This window comes from Polyodon spathula, chromosome 2 (genome assembly GCF_017654505.1).
Source record: "Polyodon spathula isolate WHYD16114869_AA chromosome 2, ASM1765450v1, whole genome shotgun sequence".
In the NCBI taxonomy this organism is placed as follows: domain Eukaryota; kingdom Metazoa; phylum Chordata; class Actinopteri; order Acipenseriformes; family Polyodontidae; genus Polyodon; species Polyodon spathula.
Window position 1 is genome coordinate 28273330 of NC_054535.1, and position 24993 is coordinate 28298322.

General features: G+C 36.8%; 2 protein-coding genes across 3 annotated transcripts; one reads left to right on the plus strand and one right to left on the minus strand.

The window, feature by feature from the left end:
- The first annotated feature begins 699 nt into the window (after positions 1-699).
- rest (RE1-silencing transcription factor) lies at positions 700-11811 on the plus strand. Its single transcript, XM_041219030.1, has 4 exons — positions 700-810; positions 2071-2956; positions 5222-5305; positions 8834-11811. Exons 2-4 carry the CDS (start codon positions 2080-2082, stop codon positions 10861-10863), a joined length of 2991 nt encoding a protein of 996 aa, XP_041074964.1. The 5' UTR covers positions 700-810; positions 2071-2079; the 3' UTR covers positions 10864-11811.
- A 2720-nt stretch (positions 11812-14531) lies between these two features.
- Positions 14532-24390, minus strand: noa1 (nitric oxide associated 1). Of its 2 annotated transcripts, none has more exons than XM_041219051.1 (7): positions 24236-24390; positions 21841-22005; positions 20808-21016; positions 19702-19833; positions 19423-19539; positions 18004-18121; positions 14532-16593 (listed from the first exon to the last, which is right to left on the minus strand). In XM_041219051.1, exons 2-7 carry the CDS (start codon positions 21971-21973, stop codon positions 16358-16360), a joined length of 945 nt encoding a protein of 314 aa, XP_041074985.1. In that variant the 5' UTR covers positions 21974-22005; positions 24236-24390; the 3' UTR covers positions 14532-16357. The 2 variants fall into 2 exon arrangements, with proteins under 2 accessions (XP_041074985.1, XP_041074977.1); XM_041219043.1 differs by having other exon boundaries at positions 23064-24390.
- Positions 24391-24993: the final 603 nt, after the last annotated feature.

Here is a 24993-nt window from a genome sequence, read left to right on the forward strand (position 1 = left end):
CTTGGTTAAGCCTTAATTGCATCTTGATTACTAGTTGTTGGAGGCTGGGAGGGGGAACTTGTTACAGATAATTAAAAGTGCTACAGGGTTCAGGCCTCATTTTGTAACAAGAGTACAGATGGCATGTAATGAAAAATATTCACAGCAAAATAACTATTTAACCTTTTTAAGTTTTTGTTAATGGTCAAATGTCCAAAAAACAGTTCCCGTTTTTTAAACACATTATTAACAAAACTGTAACTGTTTTGAGGTCACCCGAGAACGTTCAGTAAGGTTGAATAGCTTTTTGAAAGCAACATCATTTATCAAAACGTGCTTTAAACTGAAGAACCTAATATAGTGTCAGATAAAAAAATAAATAAAAGTAATGGACCCATTTTAACGCAAAAATAGTTTACAATAAATGTTGTTTTTACACAGTGCAAACATTTCCATGTTTAAATTGTTTGTTATATAAATGTAGTTATTTAACACAACATATGTGTTAATGGCAACATAAAAACGCAAGCATTGTCAAATCACACTCATTCTCAATTTTATTTTTCAAGTAAGCGGTGGTTAATGTTTTGCTACGTGATCATATTTTCAACACACACAACTTTGGCTTAATCAATGACCAACCATGCTTACTAAACCCAACTGGGTGGCGTGTCAACTGACTAGGAGGCGAGCACGCACTGACGTCAGCGATCCCTATGAAGAGCCTTATGTGGTGGAATGTGGGGACTTGCAGCTCATGGAACTACCTTGCTTCGAAAAAGTAAAATAAATCTACATTAAAAGACTCAAAAAAGAGGACCTAGGCCAACGGTAAGTACCAAACTTACAGAAAACGACGACGGGGGGCTCGAACAGTCCGACGATTTTCAAGAGAAAACTTCTAAAAGTGTTTAAAAATGGAGGGTTTGCTCGCGGAAAAGGGAGAGGCGCTGTCCAGGGCTGATTTAATTTTAAGCACACGAGATCGGGTTTCTCAGAGAGATCAGGACCACAGCTAACACAAAAAGCCGAGGTACAAATGTAAAAAAGAAAAAAAAGTTTTCAAAAAGCACTTAACTTTATAAAACTCGATGTGAGCACATTTCTGTTATTGAAATGAGTTTGTTAGAGTGTCTGTCCGGTTTCCGGAAAGGGGATGTTTACTTTGACGAGTTTAGAGCACTCAAGGAAAGGGCCCTGGAATCAAGTTGGACAGCGATTTTTTTTCTGAACTCGATAATGTATTTTTTCGATTGAATAACTATCTCTGGAATAAGTATTTCAGCGTTTCTGGAGGGCAGCGAGCCTTGCTAAATTTACATCTACATAATTGTTTACTGTTTAAACTCGATAAAAAGTTTGACCTTGTGTTGTGGTTGGGGGAATGAATGCCTCCAAATGGAAAAGATTTTCAAACAAAAATATACTAAAGCCTTAGTTTAAATAGGAGCGTATATGATCTGGCGTGGTTAACTTAGAAACTGAGTTGTATTTGTCTTAACATACCACGCAACCATCGTAATAAAGTACTTATTTAACATAAAATGGAAAGCGACCTAAATATATGATCTTAATAAACAAAGTTATTACTAATTTGAATTTAGTATTATATTAATACCTAAACGCTATGCTTCGCCTGCTTGTTCTAAGTGTTTCCTGACTTGTGTAGTGTGTGAACTGTCTGTCGTGTTCGTGCCGTTTGGAATGCTGTAAAATGGCCGAAAGCACATTTCTAATGCAAACGCAAAGGCCTAATTCCTGATAGCCCGAAAGTTTTTACTTTTTATCCGTGCTGTTATACTTTTATGTGAGCACAAACTAAGTGTGGTGTTTGCAGTTTAGCACGAGAGCGGATTTTAATACACGTTTGAAGTTAAGGAATGCAGTTCTAAGAAAATACAAATACATAATAAAACAATGTCGGTGGTTAAAACTAAATGAGACCCATAATGTTAAAGTGCTCCACCTTACTGCAGTGTAGTAGTGTTTTAGTATTCGTTAGTGTTGCATCACAATAGTCAGCTATATGCAATCTTTAAAAAGTGTTGTTTATGTAAGTGGCCTTTTTTTTCTTTCTTTTTGAATTTTCAGGACATTGCCATGGCTGCTCATATTGGACATTCCATTGGGGCCAGCATGTTTTCCTCAACAATTGGAATGCCATTAAGTGAAGACCTGTATGGCTTGAAAGATCTCCCCAAGACAGACCTTCCAGCGCCTCAGCTGGTTATGCTGGCAAATGTTGCTCTCACTGCTGAAGTTGGTGGCTGTGAATATCTGAATGAGGACAAGCAGATGGCGGAGCTGAAGACTGTGGGCAATAGCTTGTCTGACAGCGAGGTGGATGAGGAAGAAGATAATAATGATGTTGATGATGATGATGAAGGAATGCCTGAAGACGAAAGTGAACCAGAAACACCTGCAGAAGTTCAAAAAACAGCAGGATCAGACAAGGACAGCCTTACCACATCGACCAAATCTTGTTATTCAGTGATAGACTTGCGAGGTAAAGAAATCTTTGGGTGCTTTGATGACAAAAGCAAAAGATCCAAACCTTTCCGCTGCAAGCCTTGCCAGTTTGAAGCAGACAGTGAAGAAGAGTTTGTTCATCATATCGCAGTCCATAGTGCCAAAAACTTAATTGTAAAAGAGAATGCTGTGAAGCCAGCACATTCCAAAGACCCAGAAGAGAATTCTGAAGATGGAGAAAACTGCAAAGGCCCAATTCGCTGTGACAGATGTGGGTACAATACCAATCGGTACGACCACTACTTGGCTCATCTGAGGCATCACAACAAAACTGGTCATGATCAACAAGTATTCAGGTGCACCATCTGCTCCTACACCACAGTCAGCGAGTACCATTGGAAGAAGCACCTGAGAAACCATTTCCCAAAGAAGGTGTATACCTGCTGCCAGTGTTCCTACTTCTCAGACAGAAAGAACAACTACATTCAGCACATACGGACTCACACAGGTATGACTACTGATAGATTTGAATTTGAGAACCATGTTCACAGACTCCTTTACCTCATGTAATTGTTGTGTAATGTGCAAGATGGCAGCTCACAGTGGGCTGGTTACCAATCCCAGTTGGTGGTTACTGGGTTCCTTGTATTGTGGTTGTTGTTTTGCCTGTGCTACAGTGGCTTGTCCAGATTAGGTAAACGTGAATGTGTAACCAATGTTCTTCAGTTATATATTCACAATTTCACAATCATAAACCTTTACTCTCGCATTGTAATCATGGCTCCTGGAAAAAGAAAAGACAAAGAATGAACTGGCTAGCAGTTTGCAATCAAAGTCAGGAAAACTTACTGTATAAATGAAATTGATCCCCACTAATCTGTAAAGGGTAATTCCAGTATAATCGACGTGGCATTTAGAGAAACATGTACAAACAAATGAGGACAGTTATCCTTTTAACTGTTTTTATTGATGCAAACTGCTCATAACTTTTGACACATTTTACCAACAAAATCTTTCCATAACAGTAAGAACACTTTCAAATTTAAGACAGTAGAATTAAAAATAATTTTCAACTTGTTTCCAGGGTAGACATTGAAAGGTCATGTAACTGACATGGCACTTCAGTCATAATACATGCTGTCATCTTTTATAGTGGTTTGAACTGCTGTTGTATAGCCTTGAGTTCTGGAACTTTGAAATTCTCACACCCTTCCAGTGTGACTGGCCCAGAGAAAATGTTTATTTGATGTACTTCATCAGTTTTAGGCCACAAGAAGCAAAGTTGTCCACCATGGGAAGTTTGATATAAAAACTTAATTGAAATGAAACCTGGTTTCTTTCCTTGCCCAAGCACTCTTCCAATGTAAAAGCGATCGATGTAGTCCACTGCATAGTCGAGTTCAGGCTGTATTTCTTGTAACAAGGGATTTGAATCTGGCACTGGGTCAGTGGACACTCAGTGACTGATGCTTGGAACGTATCCAACTTACAGCATATATGTGTTGGATTCATGGTCTCCAATAATGTTGTCAGCAGGTTCCCTCACAACAGTAATTGGCATCTTGAGTATTTTACTGGTGTGTTCCACAGTAATGTGGTGTGCATATGTACCATCTTTGCGTAGATCAGCAAGGTAGACATGAATGGATTTACCTGGCATGTAATGTTGTAGGGCAACTTTTTCTTCTTTGAACAGATCTGACAGGTAACTGAAAACACGGTGTAACAAATTTTTTTTTTTTTTTTGTTCCTGGGTAGTAAATGTTATTTCCTAATTGCTTATGCCTCAAAAGTATAGAAAATGGCTATTATTGCCCACAAACTTTGCTTTTGTGACCAGGACAGTGATATTTCAAAATATCACTATTTCCAAAGGGAAAACGGGCAAATGTGTGTCTTTTCGTTCACATAAAGTCAGAAAAAAACAACATATGAATCCAAATTAACATGTATTTATACTTAAGTAATACAAAAATGACTACAAAAGATTTAGAAGTCAGTAGTTTTTCGAGATTTACGATTATACTATAGTCATTGTTGTATTACTTTATATTTCACATTTCAAGATTAGTTTCTCATTGGTAAATAGTCCCGTGTTTGTGAAGCAAACTGTTCCTACTCCACTTAAACACCATTTGAAAAACTAATCATCTGAAGTGAAGGTCGGTTGACTGCTGAGGCAGCAGAAAGCGTATTGAATTGCCCGCCCAGAACAGCTTCTTTTCATTCCAACTGTTTAACTGTTTATTTAGCCACTCGTTATTTATGCTTTGCTTCTTGATTGGCTAAATGCATATCTGCACACAGTGTAGCCATCATTTCTCCCACTGGAATGTACATGCTGTGATAGTCAGAGCAACACCAGTACAGTATGTGAAAATGTTCACCGCTAGATACACCTGACCAGAAAATACGTGGGGGGAAAAAGCTGAGTATAGTTTTTATTTGTCGTCGAAGATAATCAGTGTGTAAAGTAGAGTGACCCAGTGTCTGGTGTAGTACCAGCAGGTATTCCGGAGTCCAGTATTCTCCATTACACAATGTCAAATATTGCCAGGGTATTGCTCAATATTTTTTTTTTTTTTTTTCAGTATAATTTTTTTGTTTGCTTTTGTTTTGGGAAATGTAATGTACTTTTATGGCCTTTATGTAAAAAAAAAAAAAAAAAAAAAAAGGTGCCACTCTAATTTGACGATTTTTTTTGTATTTTTATTATTATTGTAGAACCTGGTTTAAATGAATTAACAGTGGGATTTATTTTTTACATTTGTAGGTGAACGTCCCTATCGGTGCGTACACTGCCCATATTCAAGCTCCCAGAAAACTCATCTGACCAGACACATGCGAACACATTCAGGTTAGTATTAAGAAAATGTACTGTATCCTATTTATGTCCTTAAACATGGTTTAAAGTAAAGCAGATGCACTTAGCGGTAATGATTCATTTCTGTTCCCAAAAACACATTTTAAATTTGGAGAAATGTGTCAGTTGAGCCAAAGTTTTATATGTTTACAATCAATATTGAAACTGGATGATTTTCATAGACTTATTCCACAGTGACTCCATAGCTGTGAGCAATAAATCAAATATTTTCTGTCTGTGTGTGTTAATTTATCAAATTACCTAAGTATTTGTATTAAAACCATTTTAGAATTATTCATGTATTTCACAATTACTATTGTCTTTCTCTCAATTAGTCTACTTGTGTGTTGGCTGCGGTCCCCAGTGTGTGTTCGCAGCTGCCCAGTTCACATTTGTGTGGAATATAGAGTGGTGTTTTAGTAATTGTCACATGTTGGTACTGAATGGGTAGGGGCGTCGCCTGTTCCATCCTGAAAACCACTCATCCAGCTTATTGAAGGTATCATGGTGGCCTATTCTTGCATGCTGTCTGGCCTCTTACTGGTTGCGGGTAAGCAAGACTATATAACAGAACAACTTTGCCTAATCTGATTAAACTTTGCATGGACATTTGCAGTACTTCACACTACAGGCACCTGATTGGCTGAGCTATTGTGGGAACCGTTTTTACACCTGCTTTTTCACAGCAGTGACGTCATTGGCATCTGAGTGTATTATTCCACGTGCTCTGGCTTGCTTATTTTTAATGATACTGAGACCTGTATTGTTACCGATATCCCTATTGGAAAATATACTATTGCGGCTGTAGTTTTAAATGCTAATTATGTTGTATAACAAAGATAAATGGAGTGGTTAACAGTAACAATAAATACTAGGGATGGGAATTTTAAACATATAAACTATATAAATATTTAAACATATAATAATATGCTAGACCAGTGGTGGCCAATGCACCAGACACTGCGATCCATTTTGGTAAATAGGACCTACATGTTCGGCCATGGAGTTTGCACAAAAAATAATACAAACAAGCCCAGTATAAAGCTAATTTGTCACGATTCATATGCAGAGTTTGAAATATGTGAATGTGCTGTACACTATGTAGGCTTTCTTCTTTGCTGATCATAGCTGGGCATGAGGCTTGTTAAACTGTGTATGCCTTTTTTGCCTCGTACCATACAACAGAATCACATGCGAATGATAATAAATCTCACTGCTGTTAATGATCATTTTAATTTAAATTCAAACATCCGTGGGAAAATAGAACACAAAATGATGCAATACGGAGCACAGACATGATAAGTTTCAGCCCCAGGCAGGAAAGTAAAACCACATTTGAATTTCCTTCAGCCTCCTGCATTGTACATGTTTACTTTTACCTGCCTTTTTTTCTTTCTAAAACTCCAACCCCTAAATTTAAAAAGGAAAGTTTCTAAAATTTAAAGAGGCACACTGTGCACATGTGAGACCTAAAACTGAAATAAATGAATCCGTAAATTGAGCCAGATTCCTACATTTTATCCTGCAGACTGATGCCTCTTGACGTAGTAGGACTTGGGACAGAACTCTCCCAGGACGTAGAGGATGTGGAGCATTTGGTATTTTACATTAGCAGGAAGCTGCTTTCATGGGAGAATCAGAGACCAGGCATGCTGTAATCGAGAAAGAAATACCTAACCGTCATAAAAGAACAAAAATAACTGAAAGCAAGCTTCTGTACATGCGTGGGCCCGTCCGCCCATATTCAGTTTTTGTAAAATGTCCCAAAAAAACGGCAACCTCTTGGGGGCCCCAATTCTGCTGGAGCCCCAACGCTATAGCATACTTTGTGTATAGGTTAATCCGGCCCTAATTTTCAAGTTTTTAACTCCTGGCTCCATGTTAAGTGCAGTCTTCCCTGTCATCAGTTCTCCTGCAAAGCTTGTATGACTACAGGAAGTTGAGTATGTTATGTTATTTAATAATACTTAACCATATACAATTAACTGCAAAGAAGGCAGACGTTATATTCATTACTTAATATACTTGATTACATGTTAGATTGACATTTAAAAATAGGACTTTTGTTTGGGAGGTTTATGTACACTAGTATGTAGAGGAGAGTGGCGTTGGATTCGAGTACTCGGAAATTGCAATGCTGAAGTACTCGAGCAATATATTTCTTGAAAATCCCACCCCTACTAATAAAGACTGGAAACTTTTTAATCTCTGAGGCAGTCTTTTTAATATCAGTCACAGTGCTCTTTCCAATTCCAAAACCCTGTGCCCTTTTATCCCTGGTAACTCCCTTTTTCAGAAGTGAAAGTATTTCAAACTTTTTTTCAACTGTAAGCACAACTCGCTTTTGTTTTCCTGTAGCCATTTTGCATTGGTGCTGTACAGTGGGGGATGTTACTGAAGAGCTTTTATTTATTTATTTATTTTAAAACAATCATATTTGTTACTTAAAAAAAAAAAAGCCACGTGGAATAGTATCTGTTTTGTTTTTGTTAAATGAACATAAAGAAACAAACTATTCTAAAAACATTATGTGCTGTTTCATCTGACAACTCTAATTACAATCATTGTTTGATTTGAAGAGTACATTGAAATATATACTTTGAGTATGTGGATTTTTTTTTTTTTTGTTTTAAACTTTGTAGTTAAGTCTTTGCAATGTTAAAACATTATTTGCTTATTTAGGGTTTCTTTGCTTAGAAAATATTCTAATTCTGATGTTGCTGACCAGGGCTGTCAGTAACATCAGAATGCGATATAAAGAGTGTGTGTGTGTGTGTGTGTGTATAGATGTGGTTTAAATGCTGACATTGCGTAGCATTCAAACATTCAGCAAAATGTGCATCTGTAATGAATACATATTCCAAGAATAAAGTGTGAATCAAATACAAACTTGAATCACAACTGCACTGTATTTGTTATTTTGTGTCTTGGCAGCAAACTTAACAATAGTGTGTGGTTTAAGTGCCTTCATAATAAGTGGGATGAAATACCTGAGCAACGGAATACAGTAACATTGGTTTTCATCCAGTGTTATTAAATAAAGATTTAGTTTGAATAAGAGTTGCAGTATCTTGTACCATAATTTGTACAATATAATTTATAATGGAATTTGTGTGCATGGCCTCTGTTCATCACTATGTTAATTTGCATTTTTTTGTCGCATTCAATGCATTCAGTGGACCAGTTGATTATGGATTCCATTCACTTATTAAAACTGTAAGCTGGCAATTGTTGGTATGTATTTTTATACTTGGTGTCTGATACCTTTCTGTTTACCAGTAAACCTGCCAAATAGTGTATGAAAGTGATTATTCTAAAATAACTCATTGATAACTTTGAAGTAGTTCCTTGATTTAAATCATTGACAAGGTATTCCCTCATAATTACACAATTGTGTTTGTGCTGTAAAAGGTGAATTAAGATTAAAATACTATGAAAACAAACATAAGTTTTAAATAATGTTAATTTTGAATTGTAAAACCATTTTATTTACATATCTTTTTTTTTTTTTTTTTTAAACAGGTGAAAAACCATTCAAATGTGATCAGTGTAGTTACGTGGCCTCAAACCAGCATGAAGTCACCCGGCATGCCAGACAAGTTCACAATGGACCCAAACCATTAACTTGTCCACACTGTGAATACAAAACAGCAGATCGCAGCAACTACAAAAAACATGTGGAGCTCCATGTTAATCCACGGCAGTTCCTTTGCCCAGTCTGTGACTACGCAGCTTCGAAGAAGTGTAATCTGCAGTATCATATCAAGTCAAGGCACCACGGCTGCAATGATATTACGATGGATGTGTCAAAGGTGAGACTGCGGACCAAAAAAGCTGAAGCAGAGAATTTATTTGGAGGAGACCTTGAAGAGGCCAAAGATTGGCAAGCAAATTCTGAGGAAGATCAGGAAACACACACAAGTATGGAAACAGAAAAAGAAGAGAAAAAGGAAGAGGTCCAAAGAAAGAATCCAGCCAGTTCCAGTACCAGAAATCAGATCACTACAAGAAGTCATAAGTTAAGTAAGGAAAACAGTAAAGCACGCCACAAAGGGCAAAATACATCTGAGAAGAAAAAAGAGAAATCTGAAAAGCTGGTGGTCGGATCTGAAAAGCTGGCAGGGAAATCTGAGAAGAGGGTGATCAAATCTGAAAAGCCGTTGGAGAAATCAGAAAAAATTGCAGAGAAATCTAAAAGGTTGGCAAGGAAATCTGAAAAGCTGGTAGAGAAATCTGAAAAAATTACAGAGAAATCTAAAAGGTTGGCAAGGAAATCTGAAAAGCTGGTAGAGAAATCTGAGCAACTGCCGAGCATATCTAGAAAGATGGCAGAGAAATCTGAAAAGACCAAAACTAGAAAAAGAAAGGCAGATGTAATGAATTCTGCTAAAATGAAAGAGGGTGCTAAATGTACATCCTCCATAGCTGAAAGAAAGAAAAGGAAAGTCACTTTTAAAGACATCAATCCCCAAAAAAGAAGTGATCGGAAAGTCAACCGTGAAAAGTTAAAGAACCATATTTCTGAAGAAAAATCATCTAGTAAAAGAAAAAAACCCAAAAACAAAGAAAGAAAGAGACCATCTTGCCCATCCAGTGTTAAATTAAAGAGGAACGTAAATATCAAGATGCAGTTGGCAGGGAGAAATTCATCTGAAGGAAAAACAATTGAAAAGGCTGAAACAAATGAACATATGGCTGATGATTCGCATGATCTTACACAAATTCAAAACCAGTTGATTGCAGAAACTAAGCTGACGATCATCCATAAAGGCAACAAGACTTCTGAAGGAGAAGCGAGCGTGCTGGATGTGGAATTGATTGAAGTTCACAGATACAAAGTAGCCGAAAATACCAGCGAACATAAAAATATTGTAGAACCTGCCGAGGACCATCGGTTTGAAGAAGCCAAGACTACAGAAGAGTCAGAGGATGAACCAAAGGAAGCTGTTGAGAGCCAGTGCAGTGATAAGCAAGACGAGTCCCACAAAGAGATGGTTGTTGAGAGCCAGTGCAGTGATAAGCAAGACGAGTCCCACAAAGAGATGGCTGTTGAGAGCCAGTGCAGTGATAAGCAAGACGAATCCCACAAAGAGATGGCTGTTGAGAGCCAGTGCAGTGATAAGCAAGACGAGTCCCACAAAGAGATAGCTCTTGAGCCAAACGGGGTGGCCATAGAAAATGATTCAAAAACTGCTGATCCTTTAAAGATCCCAAAAGTTGCTCTGGAGCTTCCTTCTGTAAATGGTAAAGCCCCAGTTGAAAGCATGGACATGGAGGAGGACGAAGGCATTCACAGCCATGATGGAAGTGATATCAGTGACAGTGTTTCTGAGGGGAGCGATGACTCCGGTTTAAACTCAGGAGTGGGCTCGGCTTCAGAAGTGACGGTGGCAAAAGCAAACCCAGAGGAGACCAGACAAGCACAGGAGAGTTATGTTTGTATTTTCTGTGATCGTATGTTCGCTGTGGAAGGTGAATATAGGAGACATCTTAATCGCCACTTGGTAAATGTCTATTATCTTGAGACTGCAGCAGAGGAAGAGGACAAGTAGGTCTGAGGAACATACAGAAATATCTCAGAACGGTGGTGGTGTTGCTGTTGCTTTTCTTCCATGAGCTGTTGCTTATGTTTTTTTTTTTTTTTTTTTTTTATGAAATAATTCTGATTGTAGAATTATCAAGTCCAAGACGCCTGTATTTCAGTCTTGTAATGATCTTTTGGAAGTTGCTTATTTTAGCAGTTGAGTGGAGTTTCAGTTGCTACTAGATGTTTTGCAACTAAAGAAAACGCATTCAGTATCTTGGTTAGTCTTGCAAATGACCATTTCACTGAACAGATTTTTGTTCGATTTCAAAACAGCCGTACAAAAACCAGTTTAGTTTTCCCATATTATATAAAAAAAAAAAAAAAAAAAAAAAAATTCTAGACGTAAAATGTTCAATTCGTTTAAAAACATTTCAACTTTTTTTTTCGTAAAATATGCAGTACAGTACGTTTTAGTTGGTTGGTCCTTTAGTGAGCACTCAGATTCACACATTATCTATGCAGTGTGATCAAGGAAAAAAATATGTATTTTAAACTTCCTTTTTCTGTTTAGTTTTTCACAAATTATGCTTTTTGGTTACCTCAAATGGTAAACATCTGTATGTATGTTTGTTTATTAGACTGGTCAGTAGCAACTGCAAATGTATAATTTAACTGATGAAATTGTAAAACAAAAAAACAAAAGTGTCATGGGATCTATGTAGCTCAATTAATTGTTATGGTTAAGTAGTTCTAAACTATGAACAGTACTATGTTGTTCAGTATTCCAATTGATTTATTAAATAAATCATTACTTGTTAAAATACCGTGGCCAGATCAGTTCTACCCATAACCAATTTCTTTTCACACATAGCCTGTTTTTTGGCCAAAAGAGAATTAAATGCAGCTTTTTTTATTTACAATTCGTTGAAAGAAAAAATATATTTTTATTTTCTAAAGCAAACATTGCAGTGTGTGTGTGTGTGTGTGTGTGTGTGTGTGTGTGTGTGTGTGTGTGTGTGTGTTATACGTATTTTTTTTTTTTTTTTTTCATTTAAGTAGTAAGTGCCAAGCACTTCTGTGAAACATTCAGAGGTAGTTACTAATGTTCACCTGCTTTGTAACTAAGCCCAGATTTGAAAAACGCTATCTAGGTAGAAGTGTATATTCATCAGAAGTATTTTAAACCACCTCCTAAATATGAAAAAAAATTAATGTATAGAAAGCCTTTTTTTTTTTTTTTTTTTAAACAGATGTACAAAAACATTCTCTTTCTATGGATACGGGAAAGTGGGTTTTCTACTTTTGTGTGTATTGAAAATGAAGCCCAAAGATTTTAGTTTTTGTATTTGTCTCGCATGCCCATTGTAAATAGGTATAGCACCGGTAGTGTGATGTTAAATAGTCATTTTTGTACCTTTGACAATCAGCATGTTTTGTTTTTTATAAACCATGTTTCCTTCAGCAAATTAAATTACAACACTATTGTTTTATTGCAGTAACTTTCAAAGTTAAAGATTAAATATTGCTATGCTGTATTTGTATTTAGAAAATGCTTTGTACTACAAATATGTTTTCCCTTTTCATTGATAGTTTTGATAGTTTTTTCAGCTTTCTATTCACTGTTAAAGACACTGGCTGCCATCTCATTGTTCCAAGAGAGCTTGAATGAGGAACAAGACATGGGGGAATGCTAGAATGACTGAGGCACCTTATAAAGGCACGATCTGTAATGCTATAATTAAAAACGTTTTGCCAAAATTAATCGCAGAAGCTTATGTACAGTATATCATTCAAACAATATGTCCTCCAAAGTTGATAGATTAAAAGTTGCCTTAATATACTAAGCAAAAACACCTACCTAAAGTAAGATCAAGTTTATTATTGTATAAAAGTAGATTTGGGGAATTAATTTTATAATTAACAGTATTTCAATATATATGTTATGAAATCTGTTTGTTATTCTGTGAATATGATCTTAATAATATTTTATTCCTGTATCCACACCTACTTATATTTGGCATGTTTCATAAAATCATCAACACTTATGGATGTGCACCAGTAATTCCACCCCCCACCCCAACAAACAATGACTTTTGCAAAAAGGAGCGGTTACTGGTGCACATGCCAGGTGGTCATTTTTATACTGGCCTGATTACAGAATGTAATACGCAGGAGTTCAGAAACAGTAAAAAAAAAAAAAATGCTGATAAACAGATACAAAATTAAACTTCATGCAAATACGCAGGATGTAAAGGACCCCTTTTAAATGATATATTATGAACATGAAAGAAAACTCCAGTCCAATACATGTTGCCTTTTCAGTTTGAACAACCTATCATGTTGGACAACCTATCTAAAGTGATATTGATTATTCAGCTAAGCCAGTGCAATATTTTCCAGAGTAATACCAAAGTAAGTAGATGAGGAGAATTTTTTTTTTTTTTTAAATCCTAATTAATTTGGAGAAAAGAAAAGCATTAGATGTATGTTAACTGTTGTGCATGCAAGGAGGCATTTATTTCTTGTGCTCTGGCATCGTTGGAAATTAGAATAATGGTTGATTATTAACTGTTTTATTAAATTAATTATCCTAACATTAACCCTTCTGAGTGTGTTTGCTCATTGTAAATATTCTTCATCATTATATATTTTGTTATTGTATCCCTATGTAGGTCATTGTAGCTTTTCTGAAGTTAAAAACTCTACCTGTTTTTCATTTATGTATTGCATATTATCTAACTTCCAGTTGCTGTCTTCCTGGTGTAAAATGAAACAGTATGCATTTTCTGGTGTGTAAGTAACAACAAATAAAATGACATTCATCAGATTACTGGTCTAACTGCTAAATATGAGGTTGTAAAGTATGGAAAGTCATTTACAGGATTCTGCACCAGTTGCCTGTATTTTACATAAGCATTGCATTGTTACAGAAAATAAAATGATCCAGTACCAATGCTAGCATACCAAAGGGGCATGTGACTAATGAGCAGGGGTAGTGCTCAGACCCTCTACTAGTGAACTCAAAACCTCGCAGAAGGTTTAAAAGTTCAACTAGGCGAACGCTTACTAAAACACTTAACATCAGGTATCCAAATTAGATTTTTAAAAAGAGCATGCATATTTTGTCGTTTTATATTATATCAAAATAGAATTGGATTTAAGAAAGGTATGTAGTTAACACATTTAGTTAAAGTACAAATGATGTAGATAATAATTGGACTTGGGAAAGCCTATCTTTTGGTTACTTTTTTTAAGAGGTTATTGACTCACCAAATGTTGGTTTCTAAAGGGCATGTTTTTCAAAGTGTGCTGCCTATGCCCTGTGTTTTGGTTTTTTTTTGGAATACATTTGGTGAAGGAAAGGGATATTGGATCATTTCGTTCATAACATTGCGCTAACTGGTGTACAGAACTGTTCCTTGCTGTAGATATACACTGTATTAAGAATTTTTAAATAAACGCTGAAGCTGGTGAATTTGTGTTTTACACATTTTTGTTCTAATGCCCATCACTTAATGTAGTGTAGTGCAGATGAAGTTAAAGGTGGTTCCTTGAATGAAAACCAACAATGTAGTAGTTTTTAAAGTAGTGTAGTTTCTTGATGAAAGAAATGCACAGTCCTTTTGTTCAGATATTAGTTTGGCTTATTTTAATATATACAGGTTTAATTACGGAAACAAAGAACGCTCAAAGCAAAACAGTACAGATCACACTTTCATATTCAAACTATACGGTGCAAAACTTAAGTTCAAAACACAACAAAATAATAGTGCAATACTGTAGATTTGATCCTCCAGGACTTTCTCGATAGATAAGTCTCCAATACTAGTCTTAGTGAAAGAGAGAAGTGAGCTGAGCTGAGTGCACCTTGATTAAGACCCCTCCTTCCTTCTCTTTGTGGGTTCAGTCACCCCAGGTAACCCCCTTTGGAGAGTCTCATGTACTTGTAAAGAAAACTGGTTTTGGTTCACACTGCCTAAGATGGTGTTATCTTGGTGTGGCCCTTTGATCTTTGTGCTTCCTATGTTATCTCTTGAGCGCATCAGTTCCTCCAGCAATGTGCGATTGTGTTCAGACGGTCGACGTCAGTGCAATTAAATGCAATCTTGCATTTGCCAGTTACTTTACCTCCTGTGATAATCTCCTTTTAAAACTAACCGTGTTCAAACCTGCAAACACATGTATCTTAAATTGCATTCAAACTTCTTTCCGTGTTATTCAACAATCTGCCAAACTTACTATACCATACTATATTCTTACTCTGAATGAAAATCTACAGACGATATGCAACTTAATTTTAAATTGTGTTAGATCTTTAAATATGTGCAGCCATCCTAGATGTATTGATGATTTGCCTCATAATATTACCCATACATCACCTTTACATTAGAAAGTAAGTTTACCACGTCAACGCACCATGCATATACAATCGCCCTGTATATCCTTAAACCTGGTATGTGCACTAGCACAGGTCATTGAGAGGATCACAATCTGCAGATATATGGAGGCTCCTGTCTGGCTACCTATTAGTATATGTGTCAATCCAATTTCTAATTGACTCCTACTGTTAAAGCAGGTAAAAAATAACCCCTCTATCTTGGAGAAGGCAGCATTAACAAAATGTTTGTCTACTTGTTTATCAATAGCAAGAAACAATATAGGTGAATTGAGTTACATTTATTATTTTAAAAAAAAAACACATTCATATACACAAATCAGACAATACACAATAAAATCAGTTTAAAAACCATCTAAAGGTGTAATGAACAAACCTTCAGGTCCCTCCTGTTTTGCTCTGATTCAGGTGAAGCCACTCTATCCCTCTATTACAGGTAAAACACAACTACACTTGTTTTCTTTGATACCTGTAACAAACTGTGTGACCTCATGTAGGTTCTTACTGCTTTTAACACAGGAAGTAAAAGTAATACAAGGCTTAAGTGAAAAAGTTTGGAAAACAAGAGACTGATGAGTCCATTGCTATGCTAAGAACCTTGTTTATTACCATTGAATACAAAACGCAAAGAAACTTCTCTGATACAAGCCGGCAGTACTTCGGGTCCTTGTTACACACAGGGACGCTGTCTCTTGAGGTCTTAAATTCAGGAAACCAGTTACATACCTGGATATAATACTATATTGACAATTTTACATTCCTGTTAGACTGTTTAGGAATTTGCAATTTGGCGCTTTTAAATAAGTCAGGAAATTAAACTACTATATTTTTTATGCTCAACCAAACTGCTTGAATTCAATAGAAGACTAAGTGATGAGAGGCCACAGTGTATCTGTATACAGCTTCAATGCAGCATTGTTGTATTTTATTTCTCCAATTCAACACTGCTGTATTTACCCATTTAATATCAATGTAATCACCATCGCCCCAAATGGGTTTTCTCATGCCTTTATGTGAATTCATTATACTGGTGCTAATATAAATAGCCTATTTCACTGTCTCCATTAGAACGTGTATTCATTTGTTTGTAAAATGGTTGAAATGCTTTTCTAGGGAACCATGGTTATTTTTTTCCCTTCAGCTTTCCTTTAACAGCCCCATCTGAAAAGGAATATCTGTCAACCAACAGAGGCTCTGGTTTTTTGGTTCTGTAGCTTGGTGTCTTTCTAATTCGTTCTCCTTTAACGTGCACAATGTGGGGCAGCAAAGGAGGGCTGCGCACTGTCGACCCGGTTCCTGCAGGAGTGTACACCCGGAACTGAAGCGCATCATCTAATTGAGCAGTTACAGCCACCCAGCCTAGGAGGAAAAAGGGAAGATCTGTGTTATCCAGTCCCCTCCTGAGCAAAGCCAGTGCACTCTGCAATCTGTTTCTTCATTCACATTTAACATGCAAATGTACTGTATGAATATCAATTTCACAAACAGGTACACGTACAAATAATGTTTAATTGTCATATGGGTAAGTGATGGGTTGATTTTGGAATTAAATTATTTCTAGCAAATGACATTTACTGTAAGAAACATAAAATGATTTTTTTACATTAAGAAATATATACCCTTGTAATCTTCATGCATATCTGCAAGTACATAAGTACATTCCCAAAACATGCAAGTTGCTACAACCGCAATTATCATCATCAGTACAACGAAGAAGAATAAAAAAATGACAAGGAGACATTCAACCCAACAATGATGAGAGGTGCAGACCAATACCAGAACAATTTAAAGGAGATGTTTTTGAAACAGCAAGAAAACGAAAATACAAGGAAAAATACACTTTTTTATATAAACCTCACAAATTCTTATTTGTGTTCAGAGATAGAAAAAAAATAAAACAACAACACAACACAAAATGTACACCATATCATCTGAGGATTTTAATATAATCCCCCTTGTATTTTACCATCTCTAACATCCTGTATGATCATTTCACTCAATATTTGTTTTGTCAGCAATATCACAGAAAGTATAGCTCATAGTAGTCCAAGCATGGGGAGTCTGGCCAGCACACCCTTCTCTCAGTTTCCCCTACGCATACACTGGGTACTAGATATCGGGGGGGTTAAATTTTTTTTATACTTCATTGAAAATATACAATATTTCAGTATTTTATGTATTTGAGAAATCCCCACAGAACTGCAAGGCCAGTAATACAGTGTGTGGCATAAATAATTATTTCAAATACCGCAACAGGGTAAAGAAATGTAGTGACCTCTTCTTAGCAGTGCCTGAGTGGCTTGATGACACCAGAGCAAATATATTTATGTTGAATATACAGTAGGGGTATGATAACTCATCCGGTGTACAAACGAATGACCTTAAAACAGCTTCACAATTGGAAATCATATTCATCTTCAGTAATTCTCGAGCACAGACCTTTCCTCTCTAACTCTGATGCCCAACCAGGTTCTCTAAAACAAGGGATCTTCTAGCTTTTACTTCCCATAAGAAATATATGCGATCATAAAAGACAGACCAAAAAATAAATAGGACAATTCAGTGAGCAAGAGTACTGAGTAGGACACTACCAATTCATATGCCCATCGGCCTAAGACTTGATGTATCAAATTCACTGAAATGCAACTTGACAGAACACATGAAGACATAGCTATTTTTTTTTACAACTGCTTAGGATTGCAGTAGGGTTGTTAACAGAAAGGTGTGATAGAATTTCCAGTAAATATTGACTGAATATTGTGCTCTTACCTGCAGATGAGAGTTTGATATCAGCCACAGCCTGATCAGGTCCTATCCCCTTCAGATCAATATCTTTAGGAATAAGTGGTGGGAACTGTTTCATTCGCTCTTCCCCTCCAATGGGAACCTAACAACATTAAACTAGAAATAATGAACTTCCCATAAACTACACAGCACAGCATTTTTATTACTGCTGTGTTGTTAAGATGTTGCTTACATGTCTTTAAAAAGCTATAAACAGACATGCAAAGTGAAGAATTTCCTAGCAGAAAATGTACAGAACTGAAGTCGGTATCTAACCACTAAGCACAAACTGGGGCAAAGGTAGAAGAGGTATAAAAAGGGTTTCCAGGAGAGCAGTCCAGAGACACGTTTTTATTCTGACTGATGTTTCGTAGATAGACTGTCGCTGTATTTCTGGGACTACTTTATTGAATTGAAACTTGAAAGTTTCCCATATAAACCTAGACAGCCCTCTATTTTCTAGTACTGGGACAAATATTTTGAACAATCATACAGTTTGAAAAGTACTTTAGATACAAAATGACTGTGTCAAATTATATTCTTTTGAAATTCACACAGACACACACACACACATATAGAAATATATATATATATATATACAAACACACACAGTCTAACCTCATTACAACAAACCCGCCTGTGACTTGGAGGAATGTTCGTTACATCAGGTTGTTCACTATAATAGGGTTTGGCAACTTGCTGAATCAGAATAATGAAGAAATGCCCAAATTGAATTGAACATCTTTATAAAGTATACAGTAGTTATTTCAAGACAAATTAACATTGAACAACATTTAAAATGTATATTTAAAAGAAAACAGTAAAGAAATTAAAAAAATAAAAAGTACACTTACATGCTGAATACAGTAATTACATGCACTTTCTCTTAAAAAACATATCCAGCGTAGATTGCTTCATATTTTTCGTGCTTTTCTGAATGCACGCTGTTTCAATCTTGTTACCTCCTTACGCCTGTTGCCATGGTTGCAGATTGTGTGAAGATGGCAACGGTTGCATGCGTCATACATGATTCACACTACAATAGGTTATCTGTGAATCCGCCTTATTTTCGAATTAGCCTACCAAGGTTTTTGTTTTCACTGAGAGAATAACACATTCACACTGGTGAAAGTTCAGTGTCAGTCACTACCGAGATCGTTCTATCCGGGTAGATTTTGTAAAAGTGATCGTTCTAATAGGGCTAATTTCCATTGAAAAAAAAAAACGGTTCTTGCTGCCTAGATCCTAAAAACAGGGGTTCGTTATAGTGAAGTTGGGCTGTTTATTTAAACATGAAAAATCCATGTTTGTTTTATTTATAGTGCAGCTAATTAGCTGTAGTAATTGTTTGTTCTTTGGTCATTTAAAAATGGTATGTTTGAGGCATTCTATTTATTTACTTACCCCCAAAAGTGTGTTCCCAGCATGCTTGTTGTAGATGTCATCTGCTTTCTCCAGGCTGGTGATATGAACTGGAAGAAGATTCGAGGCAATGACAGAAAGCCAACAGGCTCGTTCTCCCTAAGGTTGGAACATTAAATGATTCATTAGACTTCCTAGCTTGTATTTACTGAACTGAAAGATATTCACTGCCTACTTTCGTAATACACTTTCTAATGGAGATAGTAACAATCACAAATGTTTCATTTCTATAAGAGATGAACTTTCTACCAATTATCTTACCTTAAGAAAGTCAATGCGTCCCAAAGCACCTAAAAACAACACCATCCCTGGTTGGAGAACGAATGTTCTGGGTACAATGGAATGCGTCGGCACTACCATCTTGAGTTCCTTCTCAATAAGCAAATTCAGAACCTGGAAAGGATCAGTTAAGGTTAGTATCTTACTGTACATAGTTATTTAAATATATACAAGGTTGGTTTCACAAAGCACTGCTTGCAAGCTTCTGTTTAGCAAGCTATTTTCTTTCTGCCGGTTTCATAAAACAGGTCAGGAGGTGTTAAGCTTGAGTGAGATGTTCTAAAAGAGCTACAGAAATCCTCTGATACATAAGAGCATAAGAATGTTTACAAAACGAGAGGAGGCCATTTGGCCCATCTTGCTCATTTGGTTAGTAGCTTATTGATCCCTGAATCTCATCAAGCAGCTTCTTGAAGGATCCCAAGGTGTCAGCTTCAACAACATTACTGGGGAGTTGATTCCAGACCCTCATAATTCTCTTTGTAAAAAAGTGCCAACTATTTTCTGTTCTGAATGCCCCTTTATCTAATCTTCATTTGTGACCACTGGTCCTTGTTTCTTTTTCAGGTCGAAAAAGTCCCTTGGGGTGACACTGTCAATATCTTTTAGAATTCTGAATCTTTGAATCAGATCGCCGCATAGTCTTCTTTGTTCAAGACTGAATAGATTCAACATGAAGAGCTTAATCTTTGATAGGAACTAAAGAGGTCAGTCTAGGTTTGAAGAAATCTGCCCAGCTAGTCTAAACGATTACATGTTAAATGTCTTCCTTTCTTTTAATTTGTTTTCTTCTACATGGAAGTGCTTCATGAAAGTAGTTGGAGTGAGGTAACACAGCAGGCTAGTTCACTAGCATCTCATGTACTGGTTAGAATGTGTTTGGTGGTCTTACCCTAGTCTCCAGTAGCATTAATCCACAAAATGCCGCACAATTGACAATATCTGCTTGAGACAAGGACAGGGTGTGTTTAGCTCAAGACATTCTCTAGTAGAGATGCTGTCATGTCACCAGCTATTGATCCTCACCTTTCATAGAAACTAAATACACCATTTAACCAAAAAAAAAAAAAGCACTGAGTGATACTCACACAATCTTCTTTTACGATTCCTGGGGTGTCATATAACCAGTGGGCATATTTGAGTTCATTATCAGTGAACTGTGCTGGGTCAGGTGGTTTGGAAACTCTATTGGATTCCTCCAGTGCCGCACTAAGACTAAGGTCTTCATGTTCAAAGTGTAGCATATCCACATTTTCGTTGTCTGGTGTAGCTGACCAAAAAGTTCTTCCAACTCGCCCTGCAAAGCAAAGCAGACAAAAGCAAATTATTCCTTAAGCCCTATTCTCGAAGTAAAGAAGTCAGATATTCATGAAATTGTTCTAGAAACCAGCAAGTCTAGAGCAGATTCGCCCTAAATTTGCACCACAATTTTTCCCATGGTTATACTCAAATTTACCATGGTTTTACAATGCCATTTCTACTTTTATAAGGGCATTAAAATCAGACTGTATTTTAGCCATAAAGACACCCTTTGGAAAACATTATTTCATATTTAATAATAGATAATGGCAAAATCAGTTTATAATCTGTTTTTCAGAATACCAACATTATGATTCTTTACGATCTACTACATCAAACACAGTGTATCGTACTGTTAAGAATATATAGAGGCAAAAAAACATAAACTCAAAGTCGCTGTATCCCAGTATAAATAAAACTATGGATTTTGATAATGGGGGTAGCTGTCTGGATAATTATTGGTGGCACTGCTGCTTAAAATGACATTTTTATGTTTTTGTTTCACCTGTTTGGAAGAACCTGGGTGGTTCTCGGGATGTCCCTACACCTACTGACATTCTACTATCGCCCCCACCCCACCCCACCTTAGGGTAGTATAGTATACAACAGTACACCCAAAACAAACATAGGGTGGACAAAAATGTAAACATCACAGGATGTTCTATCCCTCACATGACCTCCATGAAATGCATAATATAAAAACGTTGCATCCTCGTGTTGCAAGTCAGTTTGGCTCACAATGGGCAAGACCACAGAGCTCGCGTGGAGCTGCTCGTACTGATGATTTATAAGGTCTCACATTTCACACACCAAAGTTCTTACCTACTAAATATCCCTGTCTCTTGAGTTGATTCACATGCCTGAGCTCTGTTTCACTGAGGTCGTTCTCAGTCTGGGAAGCATCGTTTCTCAGTCTCTTCGATCTCTTAAACATTCGGTAAGGCGTCGGGTTCATGATTGGAAATTTTAAAAGGTTTAATGTGGTGCCTGAGAAAAATTAATAAAGAATACAATGGAAACATTCTCCTTTTTCAATGTAAAGAAAAACTGACATTAAAATGCAATGGGCATGAAATATCAAGAGTTAATTATTTGTTTTTTCTTGTTTCACTTTGTATTGTTTTCTATTTCAGTAATTGCATTAGATCCTGTATTAAAACATTTTTAAAGCAAACATCCACAATGTAGCCTTTAGTGGAGCCACTGCCCCAGCAGCACTCTGATTTTTCAAAACTATACAAAATTGCTCTTTCAGGTCACATGAAATGTTCAAAACTGTGTGAACAGTTGGTTATTTCTTTTTGGCATAGTTTCACCTTTATTTTTTAATGGTCAAATACCAATTCTTTTGTTGTTGGAGAGGACAGAATTGCACAATGTAGCATGTGTTAAGAGTTCTAACATTCAAAGAGCTGTGGATCAAAACACGGAAGAAGACTGCTCTAGTGTTGCCCCCTTTAGGGGATGTATTAGAAATAAAGAGTTTAACTGTACAATTAAAATGGGTTATAAAATAAACTGAAGTGAAGTTATAACTGTGGGTTACACATGTAGGGGTGGTTTCACAGGCCTGGATCTCTAACACTAATCTTTAAGGAATGTAAATATATATGCCTGTGTCCTACAAATACAAACAATGGTACACATATGCAATAGTTGAGTGAGCTCATATAGTATTTTAGCTTATCAAAAATGTGACTGATCTACTAGTGTTGGACAAAATATTAGAAACAAGTGCTAAAACACTGTCAACACGTGTCAGACCTGCATGGGCTGGCTTTAAAGGGTTAACTGTTTACACTATTCTGATAATGTCCGCTCCACAATTAACACCTCTAATTCCTTTAGGGAAGCTGGGTGTGGAGATAGTTTCAAAAGTTCCTAGGCAGTACCATACAAAGCAACTGCCAACTAAGCGCTGACAGATCGGCTGTCCTTTTGTGACAGGAAATAAACTAATTCTGTGAGGGCTGGCTCATTTAAACAAATGTGTGGTAGCTACTATTACCGGTACTTGCAATGGTGTCCTTTAATACAATGATTACCTGGCCATGGGGAAATGGTTGCTTTACCAATAGCTTCTGGCGCTTTCGATTTACAATAATCGGATTCCAATAAGGTGTTGAACAGCGTTGATTTCCCTGCATTTGTGGTCCCGACCAAATAAACGTCCCCTTTATATTTCCAGGATTTCTGAAGGCTTGATATTAGGTTCTCTATCCCATAGCCAGTTTTAGCACTTACAAGGTTAACATCCTTGATGTTATTTCCAGTGTAAATCCCTTCCTTAACACAGTACTGAAACAGCTGCTCTTTGATGCGTTTTAAATAGTTCTGTGAATCACCGGGTAGAAGGTCTACTTTGTTTCCTAACACCACTATATTTTTTCTTTCTCCAACAAGGTCCAGCAAACCAGAAATAATAGAATTGGGTAAATCAAGCAAGTCAACGATTAGTAACACCAGCGCCTTTTCGGCACGTATCCCACTCACTATTTTCCTGTACTCTTCTTTGGAAACTTGAACATCTAATGCTTTTTGATGATGAACGAGCAAAAAACAACGCTGACAAACAGCGTTTCCCAATTTGTTTTCTTCAGTCAACAGCTTGTATTTCTCACTGGGCATATACCCTGCTAACGTTGGGTCTGTGCAGTGCATCACAGCACCACACCCTGAACAGCAAGCGTCGCTAAACGGGACCTGCACATCTGGACTTCCATACATTTTGTGCTGCTTCTGTGTTTTTTCCTTTTTCAGAACCGAGTCAGAAAGTGGAAACCCTATGTCAATGAATTCAATGTCTGACTCTGCTTCTATTTTCGTGGTCACCCGTGGCTCCAAATAATTCGCTCTCTGTTCCAGAGATTTCTGACGTATTTGCGTTGTTGTCTTTTTATCTTTGCTCTTTGGTAAACAATCTTCTGCGATGGGTGCTTTGTAAACATCATCTTTTTCTGTTGTATTCGCCCCAGCTTCGAGGTCGAGAAAAACAAATTCCTCTTCAGCAATGTTAGGCTCTACAGACGTATATTTTCGTGAATGCCTACCTTTCTTTTCACTCTGCCTTGTACACTTTTCTGTTTCAGTTACAGACAGATGCAATTTATCTGTTAAGAATATTTGTTTCTTGTTGTGGAAAGTTTGTGTGTTTGTGAATAATTGTAGCCTGCTAGTTGTACACACTTTAGAAATTCCAATATAATTGTTTCTGTACCTGTACAAAATCCTGGACAGGCTTCGGCTTCCAAAGCAATAAAATAATTTTAAACGCTGCATTTTCAGATAATGTAACATATTTTTAAAAATCCAGCACTAATCACAACTTCGTTGTTGCCTTTACTGACACCAGTATAGACACATGTGGGAACCCACCAGTGACCTTTCGTCTTACACTAACTTCCGCTTCCGAGTATTGCAAGATGGGAAGGCGTGCATTATACAAGCTTACTTAGGCAATTTTATTACTCGGCTGCATCTGCGCGACATGCATGGACAACATAAACATATATTTAACTTATGTCCTATAAAAAATGTGTGTGTTTTATGATACTGTGTAACGGGGGAGAGGAGGGGCCGCGATTGACGCCATCGTTTGCACGACAGGCTCGGAATTAACAAAAGCGTTTACCTAGTGTGGTTTTATCAAGAACTCTAAAATGAACTCCAGCCAGTGGCACTGGAAAGCCATTGAACAAAACTATAACCCCTGTATATGATGGAAGCCATGCAATGCCAGCGCCTATTGACTCCAGGAGAAAATGTGCATTTAGATTTAAACCATTCCATTTGTACATTTTCTCTTGGTGTGTTCTGGACACGATATAATGATATGGTATCTGACCAAAACAAAATAAAAATAAAGCAGATTGCATGTACACTTAGGCTGTGTTCACGTTGAGTCCGTTTAGTGTTTTGGATCTGGTTTGGTATGATGTGTGAACAACAAAGTCCACTTGGGAAGCGAACCGAAAG